Genomic DNA, 20782 nt, shown 5'->3' with positions numbered 1-20782 from the left:
ATGTAGAAAATCCCATCATTTTATATACTCTCAAGTAAATTGTTTTACACATGAAACTTGCAATTATCCATAACAAAATTGTGGAAAAGTCTTTTATTTTTTTTTTACTAGGTCTCTTTATTTTTTCTTAAGCTTATGAAGTCAATTTCTTCAACTCATCACTTGTAGTCTTACAAAGGTCCACTTGATGAGTATAGTTCTTGATCATAATAGCTTTTAAAATGCAAGCTTTTATTTTTAAAAGACTCTCTAGCTAACATATTTAAGCATATCAAGAGGGTTTTCATAAATACATTGTATGTGCACATAGCATTCAACTCAAATTTGTTAAAAAAGTGTCCGGTTTTGGTACTAAACTAGTGTTGATAATTTAAAGGTTTGTAATTGATTCACATAACTAGCATTCGGTACAAAATAGGGTGCTTTTAAAATCTCAACTGGTGAATTAGCTCTCTCAAGGCCTCCTTAACAAGAGACAATTCAGCATAATCACAATGTTCAAGTAGCAAAAAACTAAAACACACAATATAATATATGACTAAATACTTCACTACTCATGGTTTTCCAATCGTGTGTATGAGAACGAACCGAGAAATGCATAGAATTCTAACAAAAATGATGTAAAAGTAAAATTAGAAAGCCAAAAGTTTATTGTATAGCTAGTCTTACCTCTCTGTCTCACTAGTGATAAATGGAGAAAAAGCTTACCAATAAGGTCCTCTAACATTAAATTCAATAAAGAGGTGGGGACACCTATTTTAAATGCAAAAAAAAGTGGGGACACCTTTTTTGATGCTAAATGAATAGTTTCCATGAATTTTGAAAAGATGATCACAACATCCAATTTATGATGATGCAATCTTCTTGAGAGATACCTAGATAATTTTTCTCTTTCTCATTAATCTACCTATTGCTCTTTATGTGGGCTCAAGAGTACCATGCACATACCTACTTGTTTTTCCTCACAAAATTCGAATAAATCAAAAAGTAGCTTAACATTGTCCAAGAGGCATGTTGTCAAGGACGCTATAAGAATTTAGTTCCCATGCCTATACATAATGTGCTGCTCTTAGTCAATATTTTCCTACCATTGCACTATTATTTAGCAAATGTAGCTAGGTATATCAAAATTTTATAATTAAAATGCATGGGTTATGTTCCACTTGAGCTCAATCTTTCACAATAATCTGCAACACCATATCTCTCATTGATCTACATTATATTTATGGTCTACATGATAGACAACTAATGCAATCACAAAACAATCTTCTACTTTGTGATGCAGACAACTTATAGATGGCCATTCTTAAGAAGATTCAACAAGCTTGTTTGTTTTTCATTGGTCTACTTGTGTGATTATGTGTATCCGCATATGCATACATAATCACAGTTACTGAGATTGAAATACATCCACACACACACACACACACACACACATGTACATCCATATATATGCACACGCACACACACACACACACACACACACACACACTTATATGCCATGCACAAGTGCGCACTTATAAACATAATGTATACTTGTGTGATTATGTGTGTCTGTATATGCATACATAATCACATTTACCGACATTGAAATACATCCACACACACACACACACACACTCTTATATGCCAGGCACAAGTGTGCACTTATATACATAATGTATACACATGTATGCATGTACATAGCACACAACGTATATCATCAACTTAATTGGTTCCATTTGGAATAAAAACACAGGGCCTTATTGAAAAGGAAAAACTCACATGTACACGATCCCCCTCTAGTTAAAAAGCTCATTGCTAGGCACAAAGTTCAAGGTTGTCTTGCCTACGTAGCAAAAAGTGGAGAAAAGTATCGTTCACAACACGATGCAAGGATAAGCTAAGTCGGAAGCAACCATTCTGAACCAAGGCACCTATCAAGTATGGTATACTTTGAGAGCTATCATCTTAGAGAGTTATGAGAAGCCAAGATTCACCAAAGGATAGAGAAACATCTGAAATGCTCAAGCATCATCTTGGCCATTACATCTTGATCTTGTATAGCGTTGAAGGTGAGACAACCTACAAAATTTATAGAAGTTTAGTGTAAAGGCCTTAAAATAACCATCTCCCCTTCCTAGGGCACTTTTCCCATCTTATGAGGGTCAAAATTTTCATGAGGTGTCATTAGAGGGGCTTGCAAACAAATTGCCCTTATATAGGAGAAGAGAATATAATAGGGTATTTACCATTTGAAGAGAGTACATTTAGATACTTATTAAATTTAAAAATGTGAACGAGCTATAACATTGAGAACAGGAAAGTAGCATGTGAAAATAGGAGTCCCAAAATTACACTAAGGCTTGTAAGTGGGAATTCTAATCACATACTGTTCACCAAACATGCTATAATCTTCAACAAACATGTCACTAAGACACTTTATTTTTATGATTTTTGTCATTAGAAGGGAAAATGAAAAATATGCACTTCCATAAGAGAAGAGAACTACTTCCTAATGCTGTCTTTTTCAGAGAATAGGCAACTCTTCATGTCCTTTAGGGTAGAGGAGCCAATAACGAGACAGGCCCCAATGACAAGACATGCTACCCCCCCCATAAGCACACAAACATGCATGCGTTGTTGGTCAATGGGAGCTAACGTACTGCTCATTGATTCTCAACTCGAGGATTCGACCCAGAAGCATCTCCATCTTTGTTTTGGTGCCATTGCATCTCTAATGCTTAAGCGTCCACAACTTGCCTCAAAAATTGTGCTAATCCTTCGTGCGAATTGTGTGCAGGTCCACTCGAGGAGTTTTCTTTTTCGTAGAAAACCTCTTGTCATCACACATCTTTTGCGCCTCTCAGAGCGGGAATCTGTGCATAAACGGATGTGTAGTGGCCTCCTCGATTTCATCATCTCTATATTGGCTCCTCTACTCTACAAGATACTTAACTGATAGGGAATTTTGGACCTTCCTAAGTAAAATCTCCAATGGAGTCAAGCATATTGTAGTGCTTGGGAGCAAGACCGACGCTCACAAAAACATTTTTTCTCACTAGTGAGGAGAAGGACAATATTGAAGCTCTCAAGATAGTTGTGTCAAAATTTGGCGAATTGATCACTTTTTACACAATTGCAAAATTTTGAAAGTTATTTTCAAAACAAGCTTGAATTGAAGCACAAGTGAAAATACACTAAATGACAGTTTTTGGTGAACATTGAGCCAAACACAATGTAAGGGTACACCACATAGTCTAGAAGCTATCCGTGTAAAAGGAGTGGAGGATATTAGTGAGGAGGCCAAAGTCACGATTGAGTTTACTGTCAACATTGTCATCCCTTTCCGATGCACAGGTTATATCAATTTTTTTCAAGCCTGAGGCAAGTCCATAAGGGAACATCCATAAAACTACATTCTGCCAAAAGCAAAGATCTCCAATTAAGCAAGGAGAGATCAACATTGCAAACTTTCTGTAGTTCCAAGCATACTTTTCTCTGACATATTTGGATGGAAAGGAACAAAGCTCTCTTTGATCATGCCCAATCTACATCAGTTGTTGCATTGTATCTTTGTTTTTTGAGAATCATGAGAGATATTTTCTCGATGGTCTCTTCACCTTCAAGCTTTAAGGCAAAGATATCCAGAAGTTAATCAGTTGGCAAAGATGGAAGAATGTATTGTTTTCCCTATATGAACCTTCCAAAATGTACTTGATCCTGAAATATCGCTCTTTTCTTTCCTTATGAGGCTTCACATTGTATCTCTTCCCTTTGTGCAGATTTCTCTTGGCAAGGATTTCCCCTTTCCTTCCTTAGGGGATTTTGTAGGATTTTTCTCACCTTTAATTTAAATTTATCTTGTTCTCAAAAAAATAATTGTTTTCAAGCCTACTAAGTTGTATCTCCCTCTTTGTATCGCATGTGCCCCATGTATTTTACGCTAGGGATGATTAGATATGCCTTGTTCCCCATTTTGCATAGACTACTTCTAACTTGAGATTCTCTCCATCCTAGGCAAGCACCCATAAGCAATAGTTTTTTTCTTAGGGCCCAAGGCTTTGCAAATCCTTCAAATTTCAAAGATTTCACTTTTATTTGAAAAATTTAGTGTATTTTTTTTGAAGGGGAGCTCACATTTTTTAAGTGAAAAAAAAGGAAGAACACTAATGGTGGATTCAAAAGAGGCAGCAACAACAAAGGAGAGCCAAGGAGCATTGCATGAGCAAGCATATTTTGTATGGAAGGAGAAAGCGCTTCATAACTGCCAAACCTATCCACCCACCCCCCAAGGAACACATCAAGTTTTCCTTCGTTTTGAGATTTGATTGACTGAAGTGGCGATTCCCTTTCCCCACGCCCATAGAAACGAAGCTCACACGATCATTTGTCGCTTTGTGTGAACAGGGCAAGGCGGTGGTAGCAAAAAGTGAGCATTTCTGTTGCTCTGATTTGAACTCAACCTAAAAAATAAGTGAAGTGCCCAACAAAAATCAATCTTGCAAGTTGTAAAACCCCATACGTGTAAAGCAATCTTTGTAAAAATATGAGTCATCTACTATCTCAACATGTCGCACAGCAGTATCAACTTATTGTAGAAACCTGAGGCATCTACTATCTCAAAATGTCACATAGCATTAGCAACCTATTTGGAGTGAACAAGGAAGCGAGCTTGGGCGGCCACTGCTACCATCTTCTCAAAACAAAAATAGAAAAACATTTGTACATCATTCTTTTTTTTGGGGGAAATACTCACAAACATGAGTTGTATGTAGTATATTCACCCAGAAAAGAAATACATAAGAAAGCCTTGCTCAACCTGAGCAAGGACATCACTAGCACAATAACCAGACCAACCGACTATCACGGATGTCATCCAACCACATCGACACAAGTGGCTAACAAGGGAGCCACCATGACACACATGCCTAGGCTGAATTGGGTGCCACCCATCCAAGGAGAAAGCAAAGGGAGACCAAGCCCGATTAGGATTGCCATAAGGCCAAGCGGGCCCCGCCACCCCCGGATAGTCCACCGAACCAATTGGAGACACCGTATAGCACGAGGGAGAAAATGTAGCACAAGCGATGCGGTCAATTTCACCTAGCCCCATCACGCAAGCAAAAACCCTAAGTGTATTTTACTAATTCATACAGGATTCTTGAGAACGGTGACAATAACCATGTATGGGCATTTCATTGGAAGGGAAGTAAAGCGTGAATCCAAGGATCGAGCCTCATTGCTCAAGACCTTAAAGATGCGCAAAAAGTGCATTGAGCAAACTGCAATCACACGCTACCAACTTAGCAATACAAAAGAAGTGGTGAGACAAAGGGTGCGTTACGTACATCTCTCAGTTTTACCCGCCAAAGCTGAAGACCTTTTGTAAGAGGGGGGGAACGTGGATGCATTGAAAATGGGAGCTAGCTTCTAAAAAGGTACGCCTTCTCTCTCTTCCGGCACGTCTCGACTCTCTCTCTCTCTCTCTCTCACATCACCACTCTGTGTGTGTCGCTCTTCCGCGGCTCCGCCAATTCTCTCTCGGAGTCTCTCCCTCTCTTCACTGTTTCACGACACTAGTGGCGGCTGTTCCTCTCACTAGACATCTCTCTCTCTCTCTCTCTCTCTCTCTCTACGCCACAGCTATTCGTCATGACTATTTCTTTTCATGACTACCTTTTTGAAGCCACGAGGCAGGCAAAGCCTGCTTCACGGGCCACCCACCTCACCCCCTTGTACGATGCAGGGGAGGAGGAAGCTCAGGAAGGCCATCTGCTCACATGTAGAGAGAGGAAAGAAGAGAGTGAGTGCCTAGAGAGAGAATGCCGCTGGATGCTGGGTAAATGCAACGTCCCGTACCAGTAATTGGCAATGGAGGCTCTGCATTGGCTGCGCCTGCAATCTCTGTGAGTCCCCTTGTAAAAAGCACAGCGCCCCTGGCCTGTTTACTCTCTCTCTCTCTCTCTCTCTCTCTCTCTCTCTCTCTCTCTTCTGCGTAGCAAGCGGCGCCTTTACCTCAACAGAAGAGGACACTAGCTCCTCCCTCTCCCTCTCTCTCTCTCTCTCTCTCTCTCTCTCTCTCTCTCTCTTACACACATCGTAAAGACTCTATTTAACCTCATGCTCCTCTCTCCTCTCTCTGTTGCGGTGATTGGATAGCTAAACGAAATTGTCACTTCCATGGATCGTGCTGCAGTGCCAGCGTTCAAGTTAGTTCTCTGCTTGTAGCTTCTCTCTCCTCCCCCCTGGGACCCCTCATGTAGGCTGTTTCTCCCTTGCTGCTGAGCTGCCGGCCCCTGCTACCGAGCTAGCTAGCACACGCTTTTAGCTCGTGTCTGTAATGATTAGCATGTGCAAAAAGCTTGGCTAATAATAATAATGGAGATCACGAACCTGCGCGCATGACGGGTTTCTCCCGTCGAGGAAGGGACCATCTCTATCTCCAAAGTCTCTCTCTCAATACACACCCACAAGCAGATGCATTGTCTCTCTCTCTCTCTCTCTCTCCACATACACACAAACACATAGATGAATTGAATCGCCCACAAATCACTTTCACTTCCAGAAGAGATTTTTCAGCTTCCTTGTAACATTGCAATGTCATACACATGCGTATCTTTCTGTTTAGCTGTTGGTCCTTGATTCCTCATAGGCCCCCCCCCCCCCTCTTCTCTTCTTGCTTCAAAAAATATTAGCACCTCCACATGCGCTCTTGGCTTTTGCTTGCCAGTGAGTCAGTTATGCATGCATGGCCTCTCCTTGCTTGACCTCCTCAAATTGCCTCCTTTTTACACCCAAATAGCTTGAATCATCAACTGCAATTGCTTAAGAAATTCCACTTCATGCGCCCCCCCCCCTTCTCTCTCTCTCTCTCTCTCTCTCTCTCTCTCTCAAACACAATGAGTAGCTTACCTGTGGATCTACCTCCTCCCTCTAAAGATAATCAACATGATTGAGGTATACGTCGAGCTCAACACAGTAATTCGGCTAGAAAACTAAGTCCAGCCCGCCATCATGTCTACCAACAAGCTGTTGCAATCCCTCTCTGAGGATCCTCAGCTTGAGAAGCAGATTGGGTGCATGACAGGTATCCTCCAGCTCTTTGACAGGCATCAGGTCTTGACAGGAAGACGTCTATATGGCCATAAGCGCATTGCAGCTGCAGGTATTCTTTTTTCCGACTATGGTGTTTGCACATTCTATTGGTCTTCCTAAGTATGCTGCTGAATGCAATCTCTTACACTTTCTGCATTAACCTCATGCCAGCATCAAAGCCCCAAACACCGACAACAAGCAATTGTGGAAGCCCTTGCAGCGACCCGAGCGGACCACTGAATGAGAATGTGGTAATGTGCTTTTCAAATGTATTTCCTGCTGGTTCTTTTCCTAATGCATTTGTCTTGCAAGAAGTCGCATGCGTAGGTTGAGTTGCTTCTGAGTTGGAGCTTCGAACAAAACACAATGCCACTTATCAAGCATTCTGCTCACTTTTCCTGAGGGGTATTTCTCTCTTTCTTTGCTAAAGAGTATCTCTCCATGCTTGCAGCTTCGAAATACTTCTGAAGAACCAAGGCCAAAGCATGCTCCCGCAACAGAGCAACAAAGGAGCCAGCCTGTCCAAATGCCTACCACTCCAACCGAGACAAAGAGCAGCTTGGCATTTGCAAGGACACCACCCTTACCTGCAAATGAAGCTTCGGCCACTGATGTTTACAGCAGGGACCAATTGCCCAAGATTTCCTTTGATGTGGCACGAAGCAATTTGCTTCTCCCTCGGAGGCTTGACTCTTCACGCTCCCTCCATGAAGCACGCATAAATGTTGCACATGAGAGCAAGGTCTATGCAAGAAAGTCAGTGGATACAGCTGAGCGTGCGGCAGCAGCGGCCAGAGGTGCTCTCCAAGAGCTGTCTAGGATCACAACCGATTTCAATGGACCCAGCCACCATGACGAGCAAGTGAGTATTCATGACATAGTGAGGTCTTCACTAGGCCATGATCAGCAGAATCCAAGGTCTTCAGCACACCCTTTGCTGTCTAGCTCATCTACTTCTTCATTCCCTCATAGAATGGCTAGTGAAGCAAGTGCATGCAACACACGAGCTAGCATTACATCCATGCCTCAAGCTGGTGGGCGGGTCGACGCATCCAGACCCCCGAGGCCACATTGCAAGCCAAAAGTGGAGACATCTCCGAAGACTTGTGCCGACATCAGTGAGTCTCTCAGAATGCTTGCCAAGTTGAGAGAAGCTTCTCCTGCATACAATGCTAATCTTGGAAATGAAGAAGCAGACGATACCCATGGAAGCAGGAATTCAGCGGCTGCACATTGTGTTCCCCAGCAGGCAAGGCCTTCGCTTGTGGAAGGGCCAGCAATGTCTTCTAGAGCCTCCTTGCCAAGGGCGGCCTCAGATAGAGTTCCTGGCAGGATGAGCTCTTATGAGCCATCACGGGCATCATTTGCAGACTCACTTTATCAAGGGGGCCCAAAAACTAAGGATGGTCCTAGGTTGTCTCTGGATAGCCGAGGTGGAATCAAAGCAGATCGTGAAGTAGGCAGCCAGGGCAAGTTGCATTCGAGAACCCTGTTGAGCTCAAGAAGTGTTTCATGTAGCAATAGTGATTGCGACACAGAGTCTCTTCATGAAAAAAGGACATCATTTAGCTCCAATGTGGTAGCCAGATTGATGGGGTTGGATGAATTGCCTAACGGCGATCTGCAGCAGGCACATCCAAAACTTGGTCTCTCTAATTCTTCTGATCAAAATGTCAGGCGAGGGTCCAACATAGTGATGCAAGATACGAACCCAACATTCAGCCAGTGTGGCAAGTATGTCTCTGCTTCATTTTTCCCCTCCAAGAGGCGCGACGACATCAAAATCCCCACAGACTCAGAAGAAGAGGAAGAGGATAGTTATTTGCATCTGGAGCCTTTAAGTCAACAAGAGGCAAGGACATTGAATGTTAGGGTAGGTAGCCTTAAATCGCATGCAGGAGATCAGTCAGCAACAACAGAAAATGGTAACCACTTGGTGCAACCTTGCTATCAACCAAAAAACCATCATTTAATGGAAGACCGTCCCCCCCATGTCCTGTCTCCAGCCGCAAGATTGTGTGCTCAAATAGAAGCGATGCAGCGAGCAGACTCCTTGTACAAACAGAATGACAGAGAAGTTAGGACAATAGGCCTGCAGCAGAGCTCAAACCCTGAATTAGAGGCCTTGAAGCAACTTTTGGGGTCTATTCGTCCCAAAAGGGATTATGCAAAGTCGTATGTAGAGAAGCTCCCAATATGGGAGTCACCTAACAAGCCGCAACCTGAGAGTGGGCGAACTCAATTTCTGCATGAGCAGCCCCAACAGCAAGCTGAGCAGCAGTTGGCAGTAACCTGGAAGACAAAAAGGATGTTGAATGATAAGTTTGACTCCCAGGTACATGAACACAAGAATACCAGCAGGACGAGTTACGATCGAAAAGTACACAATGGGCATGAAGAAGCATACCATTCATCTTATAGGCAGCACAAGCTACCAGAGAATTACAGTCAGAGTTGCCGAGTCCGGGCGGATGCATATATCTCCCCAGGTTCAAGTGATTCGTCCACGTACAATACGCCTCGAAAAGCAATATCGCCTGGAGGCAGTCACAATTTGCAGACTACCCATGTGAAAAGAATGGTTCATCCACATACTTCAACAAATGGCCCATCTACCAGACTTTTGACATCTCCCAGAACTCCTTCAAGCCAGCAGCAACGACTGAGCAGCAATGGTAATTGTAGCTGGGAAGCATCATCTGTGTCATCAACCTCCTCAAATGCCGCTAGGGACCACTATGCCTCAGGGAATAGCAGCTACCGGACTGCAAACAAGCAGAACAAACAGAGTGAGAGAGGAGCAGAGAAGAAGACAGGCATTCTCAAGGACAAGAAAGAAAGCAAAGCCAACCTTGTCTCATTAAAGCCCAGCTCAATGACTCCCATTGACAAGAAGGTTAAGCCACGAGGAGTCTCAACCACAGTGAGGTCAGATCCTCGAAGATTACAAAAACCCGTGCAAGCAAAAAACTCAGATAATCCGAGATCAAACATGAGGACTCCAACAAGATCAAGTACAAGGCAGGCAGTGGACGTCAAACGGAAACTCAACTTCTCGAATCGTTCTCCAAATAGACGGCCACCATCTGAATCGTGCGGGATTGAAGATCCAGAAGCTGAATGTGTTGACAAAACCATAATAGGCGGCACCAAAAGCTTGCAGTCATGCAACACGTCTGTAGAGCTTCATGAGGCGGGACTTGATGTGATGGATCATGATCCATGCATGTCATTGGAGAATGAAGAGGGTTTCTTTGCAAATACGCCTACAAGCATCTATCATGTGAGAATAGAGGGTGGGGTGAAGAGTCCCCTGTTGATCTTGGCTGGTGTAGATGCAGAGGCGAGGACTCCAGAGAGGCAAACTACCTCCAAGATCTTTGATAGGGATGGTGGGGACGCGAGTAGTCCTATACGCACTCCTACAGGAGCTCTGAGGCTGCCACAGGTGCTGCAAACACAAGAGGTAGGAATGGGCATCCACTCTGTAGTCTGTGTTTGTGTGTGTGCAAAATATCTCTACTTAGTTGCTGCTGATACATCCACAATGCTCTGCGTACATCATGCATTTTGCGTTTGAGTCGTTTTCGGTTGAGACCCTGTCTCAAAAGGCAAGGTTTTGATCCTGTTCTGTTTGTGTTTGTGCATTCTTATAGAACGAGGACACAGAGTCTCAAGGAGATAAATCCACAGGAAGCTGCGAGCAGCCGAGCCCCATTTCTGTGCTGGAAGGCCCCTTCTACGAGGACGACGTTGCGTCTCCACCAACTACCACTAAGTTCGTTCTCAAACTCGAAGGTAAAACACCTTCCCGACATTTGTTTGGACTTTGGGTTTCTTCTTCTTCAAATCTTTTGCAAAATGATTGAGGTGAGGGTTGAACCCAAAACGTCGCCCCACTTAATTAAAGCCTGCAGCTCTATGGTTGTGTGTGTGTGTGTCAGGTTGGCTTGGCAAAATAGCAGGGTTTTCCCATGGTGAGTTTTGCAATTCCAACTAGGGTTGCTTTTTGCACGGCATTTTACAGGTGTTTCGATATTTTTGCCCACTTAGAATGAGCGGGAAAAAATGTTTCCCTAAGAAGGGGCTTCCACAGGAGGGAGTAAGAGCTGGGTCGCACCCAAGGGGAGTGGGGGGAGGTTGTTTACCATTTTAAGAAAATCCAAAAATATTTGCAGAAAACCCGAAAGGTGCCAGTAACGCTACCACCACTTTGAAAAAGGTGGGGCTAAGCGAAGGTTACGGGAGCTCTGCTTCCTCCTTCATCGTAGGGTTGCAGTAGCCAATGAGAGCAAGGCATGTGCAGTCACCTTTTCTACATTTGTCGTCTCCGTGTTGAAACAAAACGGGGTGCGACGCTGTGCATCCCCCTCCCCACACTCCCCCCACTGGCACGGCGCAACCCGGCTCTAATGGTTAGACAAGACAAGACTAATCGATGTGATTGAAAAAATCTCATGCTCGAGAGGGAGTTATTCTAACTTTACCTCTTTGAGGTAAAGTTATTTGAGCGAAGTGGGGTAACTCAAAAACAGTTACCCCCTCTCGTGGAGCCCCCCTATAAGTTCCTTGAATTCAAGCTCATGGAATGGAGATAACAAACCCATTAACTTTAACTTTAACTTTTTGGAACTTTAACTTTTGCCTACATTGAGCCCTAGAGGATTAGTTATGCCTCTGGCATCGGCTCTCCTTCAATGGGAGCGATCAACAGTGAGACTTGAACACATAGCCTTTTCGTTGGAGGATTCGACTTTAAGCTCAGGGTGGGTTCAGACTAGGCGACGGAAGAAAAATGAAAAGGGGCGTGAACTTAATTGGTTGGAGTTTGAGGCACTCTTCCACCGGGCCCTCCATTTTTCTTCCGACCCCCCCCCCCCCCCCCCCCCCCCCTCAGAAGAGTTGATGGCCTCTCTCAACCCCCTTCACTTTTTCACTTTTCCTCTTCCACATTGTTCACACTAGGCGGCGGAAGATTTTGGAAGGCGCGTTTCTTTTGTCGGTTCAGTCTGAACCCAGCCTCATATAACCTAGACGCCAAACCTATTTCGGTAAAAGTTAAGTCCCTTTTTGGCATGACCTTCTTGCTTAGATCATGAGCTTTTCATGGAAATGATATATACTGGGTCCAAAGGATAAAGTAAGTCCAAAGCAACCATGCCATGTTTCTTCATACTAACACATTATTATGTCATGTCTCTTCACTCGTAGGACACATTTTGTGCATTGAAGCCCTCCTTCTTAAAGTGTTTGAGTTGCTAGTACTTGCTATCATTCATTTACTTCAAAGGTTTCAACTATTTTATCTGAGACATGAATTTGATTGTTTGTTTTTCAGAGCTTGAGGAAGAGACAAAAGAAGAAGCAAGCAAAGGGAGCTCTTTGCAGCATCTTTCCCCTCTGTTGATTCGTTGCGGCCACCCACAAAATGTAGCACTTACAGATTTCAGCTATGTGAAGCATCTTTTGGAGGTCTCATGTTCGCCACAGCGCCGTGATGGCGGCGAGAATGCACATGATGCTACCGGCATATGGAAGTTGAGGCCCCTCGATTTCCACTACTTTTTGCAGCTAGAAGAGGAGGTGGCAGCTTGTAAAACAGAACCAGGAAGTAGCAATTGGAGAAGAATGCTTTTTGACAGCGTAAACGCCAGCATGGAGAGACGGATGCACACATGGCGCCTTTGCCAGCATCAGCCCTGGCTCCTAGCTTGTGAATGCGACCTCCATGGCAAGATCACGAATGGATGGTCGGCGGCATTGCGGCAGGGTATTGTTGGAGTAGATGAGAAGAACAATGTGTGTTTAAGCAGTGAGGGGGCCAAGGTCTTGCTTGAGGAGGTGTGGGAGGAAATAGAAGCAAATAGTGCAAAGCAAAGAGGCAAGGTTAATGGGAGCATAGGAACAATTATTGGTGAGGGTGAAGAGGAGGAGGGGGTTGCATGTGATGAGATGGTCCACATGCTTGAGGAGGACATACTCGGCGGATGCCATAGCGTCCGGCCAAATGCTTGGGCGGACTTCCTTGTAGAAAGGGGGGAGTTGGGCTTAGATCTAGAGCGCCTAATTTTCAAAGACCTCATAGACCACACGATCCGAGACCTCGGTCTACTACTCCACCCTCCTCTCTCCCTCACCACCAAAAGGCAACTCTTCAAACTGCACAAGTGAGAGTGGCCCATTTTGTACATTCATGTAACTTTATTACTGAGTACCACTCAACATATTGATATAATTGATTAGGCTCCAACCCTTCCTCCCCTGCACCTCTACCACGATCTTTCATTGTCTTCACTAAATAGTACCAATCCTCGAGCTACCCAAAATCGCATATCCTTCGAAATCGAGTTTTTGCCTAACCTGTTGCGATATTCTCAACTTAAGCTTACATCTAGTTTAAACTTTTGCCCATCTTAATGAAAGGTTTTCTTCACTTTAGCTTATGAATGAACTGAAAATTGTGCAGCCTACTTCAAAAAGAGTATTGATAGGAATTTTAGGTCTGCATTTGATGGCAATCTTAATGGAGTTAACTTACGACGTGAGGTTTGCATTTAATTAGAACTTTGTGTAAATAGTCTTAACAGGACATTACATTCATGGTATGTCCTTAAGGGCATGCGAGGATTACAGTGCATGTGAGCAAGCACTAGGCTTATCATCTTGGTAAAGGGATATCCACCAAGGCCCTGCCTTTGTTCTTACCACCAAGCCGGCAACTTCTACGTGCATGCATGGTGGATCCTAGTAGGGGAAAACAAGATGCTTGCGACCCACCTTGAAATTCCACTTCTCGACTATATCTAATGTACCTTGGAGGCCTTTACCATGTGGCATAAGGAGAGGGATTGGAATTTGGAAGGGGGATTCGAGGTCAAGGCAAGGAAAGAAAAAGAGGGAGACCTGAGCATGGGGATCCAGCCTGGAGTGGATTGGGTGCCAAGAAAAGGCGCTCTCTCTCTCTGTCTCTCTTTCTCTCTCTCTGTGTGTGTGTGTGAGAGGGCAAAAGACAAGCGCTGCTTCCTCAGACATCATTGCGAGCAGTCATCCGCCATTATACGCACATCGCTCACCTGGAGCTCATGTGCCACCCCATTTTGATTTTTGATCGTCACAGTATTTGGGTTACCTCCTGAGTAGGGGGTACCCAATGAAATCGAATCAAAAACTAAAAAGAATCAAATCAGATACGGACGAGGGTACTTTGTCGAGCGACGCAGCAGTCAGAGTGTCAGACAGAGGAGCAGGGGCCGCACAAAGGCTGAGGGTGATGAGCAGACGGAGAGGAGGCGCGAGCTGCAGAAGATCCGCAAGCAAGCTTGCGAGGCTATAGAGATTTTAAAAAAAATTTAAAATGCATGGTTTTGACATCCCAGCGTGAATGTGGTTGTGGTCTACAGTAGTTTTCAAATACTCATCTGCTCTGCACGCCCGTGTTCTACTCTCCAACCCCATTTTAGAGGGCGACCTTCTATTGAGGGTTATGAGTAATGAGGTGCTAAGGTAAGGTTGGATTCCGACGAATCTTGGGATGAATGAATAAATAGAAGAACCTGCGAGTACGTAAAGTGAGTACTAGTAGTAGTATAGTATCTTTGAACGATTTTAAAAAATTGTTATTTATGCACATCTGAGATGATACCCTTTTTCTTTATTGAAGAGCAAAGGAGTCTAGGTGATGCATAGACCATGCCCTTGGGGGGTGGGGGATGATGCGTGGTAGCTCTCTCTCTTGCTCTTTGTCTCTCTCTCGAACCTTGTTCAAAGCGGTTGTTTAAGGCGGCGGCTTGGCAATCAAAGGCGATGGGTAGCTCTTGGAGGCTTTTAAACCATGAACAAGTTCTCATTGAGCACTACTCTCTCTCGAGTTCAACTCTCCTCGTCGGATAGATCTTTAAGGTCTCTAGTGATAGTTTCCTATGACGTTAAAACTCTCTTCTTCTCGGGTGTGTGTGTGGGTATGGAGGTGTGTGCTAGTAAAAAGAGGGAAATGGTATAACCTTCTATCACCCAAGTGTGGTAAATTGGTCATGCCATTTCCCTCTTGAATAACATGTCTTGAGTTCAACTCTCCTCGTGCATATAGATCTTTAAGGTCTCTTGGGATAGTTTCCTACGATGTTAAAACTCTCTTCTTCTTCTTTTCTCTCTCTCTCTCTCTCTCTCTCTCTCTCTCTCTCTCTCTCTCTCTCGCTCGCTCGCAGACGAGGACAGCAAGGCGAGCTAAGACGAGCCGTGCGTGCGTGTGTGTGTGTGTGTGGTCTGCATACGCACCCATAGGGTGTGCTCAAGCGAGCCCCCCCCCTCTCTCTCTCTCTCGTCAATGCAAGAGCAAGGACTTGCATCGCAGAGAGAAGGGGGGGAGGGATGCAGGAGAGAGAAGGTGACCAGGGAAGCTCGTAGTGAAGGGAGCTCGCAACCACATCGTCGTTTTTTTGGGGGTGAGGGGGAATGTACGGGGCGTATATCTTGGATATTTGGGTTTTCTTTATAGTTGTGCCAGTAGGGGGTACCCGATGATGTTTTTTTTAGATTAAAAAAAGCGAATCTGAGTTGATCCGTCTCGCAGCGAAGAGCGAGGCAATGATGACGGTGCTCAGAAGTTGATGTGAGACATCACCCAAGCTCGAGGTAGCATACCAAGAAGCTGGCATGAGGGTCGCACGCAAGGAATTTCAAGACGCTCGCGCATGGAAGGCAATGCAGGGATAATGTTCATCCTTTTTTATATTTTCTGTTTCATTGCACTGGCAACATGCGTGCGCGTGTTGGATTGGTTACAACGATAGTCTCTAACAATGTTGTTGTAACCCGTGTGAGTTTAAATCTCATTGTACGTTTTAACCGGTTAATGGGACATCAAGGCTCCAGTCCTGCAGCACAGCAGGGAGGAACCTTTTTGACAAATGAATATAATATGGAAGCTACCATGTTGGTGAGTATGTGCGTGCTTTGCAATACAATCAACCTTTCCAGTCACGTTCATGGCATCCTTGAATGCCACTTTAACTCATTCTTGAATGGTATGTCTTCTAAGTTCTAGCTCATGAATGCAGGATTGCTACAAAGTCCCCTTTACCATTTGTGTACCATATTCAACCTTAGTGTGTATTCCCATAATATCCTTACACACCATCTTCTGCCATTTGAGTGGCATCTGAGACATCCTTTACTCGACATGTCTCTTAAAGACGACTTCCAATAACCTTTGCTTCGCAAGTAGGATCCGCCTTATTGGCCTGCCCGAAAGGGGGTGAGGCCTTAGTGATGCCTTCTTTTTCTGTAACGTGCCTTTTTTCTCTGCAAGTAAATTTGATCGCGGCAAAGCCAAAAGCTAAAAGCCCCATGCGAGCCAAAAGCCTTTGCGTTTCGAAGCACAGGTAAACCGTGCACGCAACCCGTCTTTGCTACTGTTCGAATAGAGTTTTAATATTTTTAATGCAGCCTAAATCCTTCGAGGACAAAAGCTCGATGCAGTCAGCTAGTTGGTAATTGAGGTCTCTGCTCTGTCGCTCCAGCGGAAGGTGTCACAAAAGGGCTTGATGCAGCCTGTCCTGTCGCAATGCTCGACCATCAAAAAACCCGGCAAGCTTTGCATCTTGACTCTGGTCACATCGTGCAAATTCCTCACCTGCTATGTTTTGAGTGTGCCCAGGACCTAGCAAAGATTCACCTTGGAAGGTGTATTCATAATTCTTGTTCAATCAATGTCGTTTTTTTTAGGCTTTTTGGCCTGCCCAAAGGGCAAAGGCTATAGAGATGCCTTCTCTTTTTGCTGACTAAAATAGAAAGAAGATTGAGTTGTATTTTTAAGCATTTTTTGAAAGGCCTAAAATACTGATTGGTTGAAATAAGGTAGTGGGCACTCATTTAAATGAAGAGAGTGTAAATCTAATGATGGAGATGTCTTGTTTATGAATTCTAAACAAAAGATCTTTTTCATAATTTAGCCTGGCTAAAAAATAGAAACAAAATTCTAGGCTTCTTGTTTATGAATTCTATAAAAAAATCGATTCCATAAGCTATTCTGGGTAAAAAGTAGAAACAAATTTCAAGATTCTTTTTTCTAGCTAAGTTAACGGGCATTGGACAGTGGACACTCATTGTGGCAAGTGCGTTGCAAGAAAATGATGAAGCCCCTCGTAATCTGGGTAAGCTCGAGTGTCGAGAGACATGGAGAGGTGGCACACCGCACTGTGGAATTTGCTTGGGGCCTTGGGCCTCATTTTTGGAAGTTTCATCTGTGTGTATACACACAGCATTGCAGATCTGGAACTCATCGGGGCCCGACAAGGAGGTGTGGAACGTGCTGCTCTACGACATTCAATAAGTGTGGAGGCGCACCAAGGACCCCAAATACCTCGCCTTTCTGCAGAATCGCACAAACGTCTTTGTCACGTCTGACGGCAGCATCCCCACCTACAACCTGACGGATTATACAACATATGCTTCGGCGCACGGTCCTGCTCTTCTTGTGGAAGTAGACGAGCAAGAGCATGTAGCCACATTTGGTAGGGGTAGGTGAGCTTGTGCCAGAAGCCACCTTTGTGGGTGCATGGATGCGACTTCAGTTGCTCTCTCAGCAGGTTGTTCATGGCGGAGCCCTTCTACGTGCAGTACGCGCTCCTATTCTAGGAGCCTAGCGATTTCAATGACATCACACTGCAGTTCATGCTGATGGAGGAGCACTCACGGGATGCCAATACGGGGCTACTGTATCACAGCTACAACGAGTTGTGGGCCGACCCGCAGATGGGGACGTCGACTAGCTTCTGGGGGCGCGGTGGGCTTGTTCTTCATGGCATTGGTGGACACTCTAGATTTCTTCTCAAAGAGCCACGATCAGAGGGCTGATCTCGTGTCCATTTTGCAGCGGCTGGTGGTGGCAGTGTGTACGCATCTCTCTTTGCCTTTTGCGTGCACACAACAGTTCATATGGGTACTGGGGAACATGACAGCACATCGGCAACAATTGGAGCAGCAGTGAGGAGGCTAGGGGATAGGGCATGCAGGGAGGTTGGATGACAGCTGAAGCAGCGCAAGGAGGAAGATGAGATCTCTCTCCTTCTACGGGATGTGAGGGCGAGGGTGGTATCAAGAGGAGGAGGCCGATGGGTGAAGGGGAGAGGATAGGAGAGTGGAAGACAAGGAGGAGGAGGGACGAATCCATGAGCAGATCTTTCTCTCTTTCTCTCTCTCTCTCTCTCTCTCTCTCTCTCTCTCTCCATCCATCCATGGGCAGGTGTGTGGGCGAGGAGGATTGCCTGTTGCAGTTCGGAGTAGCACATGGGACAGGAGAGCCGAGTGAAGGCTGGCTGGGATGCCTTGTGCATGGCTATCATGCACCTTGATTAATTGAACCATGCACGAGGAGGATCTGCGTGAGCTGCAATAATGTAAACCGCTTAGAGACAACGATGTCGGCTCGAGGTGGGATGGGCAAGAGGTGGGGGCAGCTTCATGTCATCGCACCACTGCTGCGTGTGTCCGACCCCCTTGATGTACTGTACGAGTGGGCCACCAAGCTTGTCGTGCTTTTTGAGCCTTGTAGAAACAGAGAAAGATGTAGATAATGTTTTGAGGCTTTCCTGAAGATCTTAATGGCTGCACGCCCGCATTGGATGTGCGAGAGCTTGTTATTTAGTTTGGCTGAGTGAGTTGATTCTTGGGCTATATAATTTTCGTGCCTTTTCAGTTCCTGATAAAATCCTCTTTGACAAGCAAGTTCAAGCAGAGGTTTGTTGCTGCTTTACCTACCTCTCGCAAGGGCAATGTTGACTTTAGTAGGCCTGACATATTTATGGCAATTGCATTTTATCTTTGTGCAAAGAAAAACAAGGTGATTCTGCAGTATTTTCTAAGCTCTTTTTTTTTGCCATTGATCCTATAGAAAGAGAAGTTATATAGATGCAACCTCTCAATGGATGTTTGTGATGCTTGCGAGGTGTATGCATGTGGTTATGAATGCCCCGTTTCTCTACGATTCTGATTCATAAATCCATATTGGTAGTTGAAAGTTGATAAAATGTGCCTTATAGAGTCTTGTGGGACATGAGAATCCTAATTGCAATGGTGCACTATTTCTTTTCCCTTTCTGCTCATTAAAGGAAAGCTTTGATGGGTGGGCTTTCTAAGTGTGCTCATTGCAGGTATCAACATCCATGCTAGATCTTTGCTTTGGCATGGTGGGTGTTCAGAATGAAAAGAAAGACTCTAAACGTGTTAAATGAAATAACATCATGAGCAGCTACTTCTTGTAGTGAGGGAGCTACTTCTTGTAGTGAGGGAGGGCTAGTTCTCACACAATTGTACTTGTTGCTTATATCTTTGCTAATTAGCAGCCCTCCGTACTGACCTCCTCTAGTTGAAACTGATAGTATTAATAAAAAATTACCATAATGCCCTTGGTATTTGAGGAAATTCCCAATATACCCCTCAAATTTGAAAATTTCTCAATGTATCCTTTATATTTGGCCAAAGTCCCAATATGCTCTTCCATTTTTTCAAAATTCCTAAAATGCTCCTTTTTTTTTGAAAGGTAGGATTATATTAAAAGAGGAAAAGAGAGAATTAATATGAAGGACTCACAAGTCGACGGTGGGACATCCCTACAAATGTCTGTAATTAACCTCGTAAACATATTTCAAAAATTATTTTTTTGGCAACTCTTCATAGGAAGATTGGTTCTCCTCAATAGAAGATAATAGAGCTAGGATTTTAGAACCTCTTCAAATGAAATTATTAGCATAGATGTCTATTTGTGAGCTCTCGGTGTATAGTTTTGTTTTGAACGATAAAAAATAGATCTCCATTGTCGTAAACATTAAACTATGCAAAAATAGGGTCAAATTCATCCCATATGATACAAGGATACCTTGTATTTTTTTCAAATTCATCCTAAATGGTGCAAGGGTACATTGGAAGTTTTTGAATTTCAAGGGGTATTTTGGGAATTTCCACAAGTTTTATGGGTATATTGGTAGTTTTTCATTTTTGATGAAATGTCAAGCATTGCCTGCCAATAGCTATAAGCTATAGCTCCATTAATTCTTCTTCAAGGCTGGGTGATTCCTCCACAACTTGCTCCTTGATCAAGCCTAGCCCATGAAAGAAACAACAAATAAAATTGGTCGAGCAGATCGAAAGAGGTGCTCATCAAGCAAAAAATAACAATGCATCCATTTCTCTGGCTAGCCTTTTAAATTTTCATTTTTGGTCTATGAATATATTTAGAGCATCTACAAAATTACACCCTAATGATTGAAGTTTATGCATCCATTTCTCTTGCTAGCCTTTTAAATTTTCATTTTTGGTCTATGAATATATTTAGAGCATCTACAAAATTACACCCTAATGATTGAAGTTTTGTGTTTCTATTCCAAAATGGTCGATTCTTTTAGTGTCTTCATCCTCCCTTTCAAAATTAGCAACACAATTTAGCACTTCTTTAAAAGGCAGGCCTTGTGATTTAATCACTTGTTTTTTAACATATATCTTTTTCTTTTTCTTTTTGCAAAACTCACAATTGTGAGTGAATTATATTGAGCAGCCCAAAAACAATTACAAAGTCATGCTCTTGTTGAGCCATGACTTCATCCAGAGACTATAATTACATCCGGGCAGCCACCCCCACCAACCCGCCGCCTCTTCCTCGATACACATGGTCCAAAATATCGTCCTTTTGAGATCTTTACACCGTCCTAGG

The 20782-nt window shown here is 43.9% G+C and overlaps 1 protein-coding gene and 1 pseudogene across 1 annotated transcript; both read left to right on the top strand.

Moving 5' to 3' along the window:
• Window positions 1-6109: 6109 nt before the first annotated feature.
• On the top strand, window positions 6110-13520 carry LOC147430012 (uncharacterized). The gene is made up of 5 exons (XM_086496205.1): window positions 6110-7147; window positions 7249-7328; window positions 7529-10543; window positions 10734-10875; window positions 12416-13520. The coding sequence occupies exons 1-5, from the start codon at window positions 6997-6999 to the stop codon at window positions 13246-13248; spliced, it is 4221 nt and encodes a 1406-aa protein (XP_086352331.1). The 5' UTR covers window positions 6110-6996; the 3' UTR covers window positions 13249-13520.
• A 2408-nt stretch (window positions 13521-15928) lies between these two features.
• LOC147430011 (uncharacterized) lies at window positions 15929-18064 on the top strand (annotated as a pseudogene).
• Window positions 18065-20782: the final 2718 nt, after the last annotated feature.

Source organism: Adiantum capillus-veneris, chromosome 22 (assembly GCF_014529385.1).
Source record: "Adiantum capillus-veneris isolate H3 chromosome 22, ASM1452938v2, whole genome shotgun sequence".
Classification (NCBI taxonomy): domain Eukaryota; kingdom Viridiplantae; phylum Streptophyta; class Polypodiopsida; order Polypodiales; family Pteridaceae; genus Adiantum; species Adiantum capillus-veneris.
The sequence above is the reverse complement of the archived record's forward strand: the minus strand, read 5'-3'. Positions and strand labels throughout refer to the sequence as shown.

Excerpts from the sequence above, each read along its gene's own strand:
- LOC147430012 (XM_086496205.1), top strand. The coding sequence starts at position 6,997 with ATGTCTACCAACAAGCTGTTGCAATCCCTCTCTGAGGATCCTCAGCTT. Across the intron at positions 7,329-7,528 it reads GACCACTGAATGAGAATGTG|CTTCGAAATACTTCTGAAGA; the intron begins GTAATGTGCTTT and ends CCATGCTTGCAG. Across the intron at positions 10,876-12,415 it reads GTTCGTTCTCAAACTCGAAG|AGCTTGAGGAAGAGACAAAA; the intron begins GTAAAACACCTT and ends TTTGTTTTTCAG.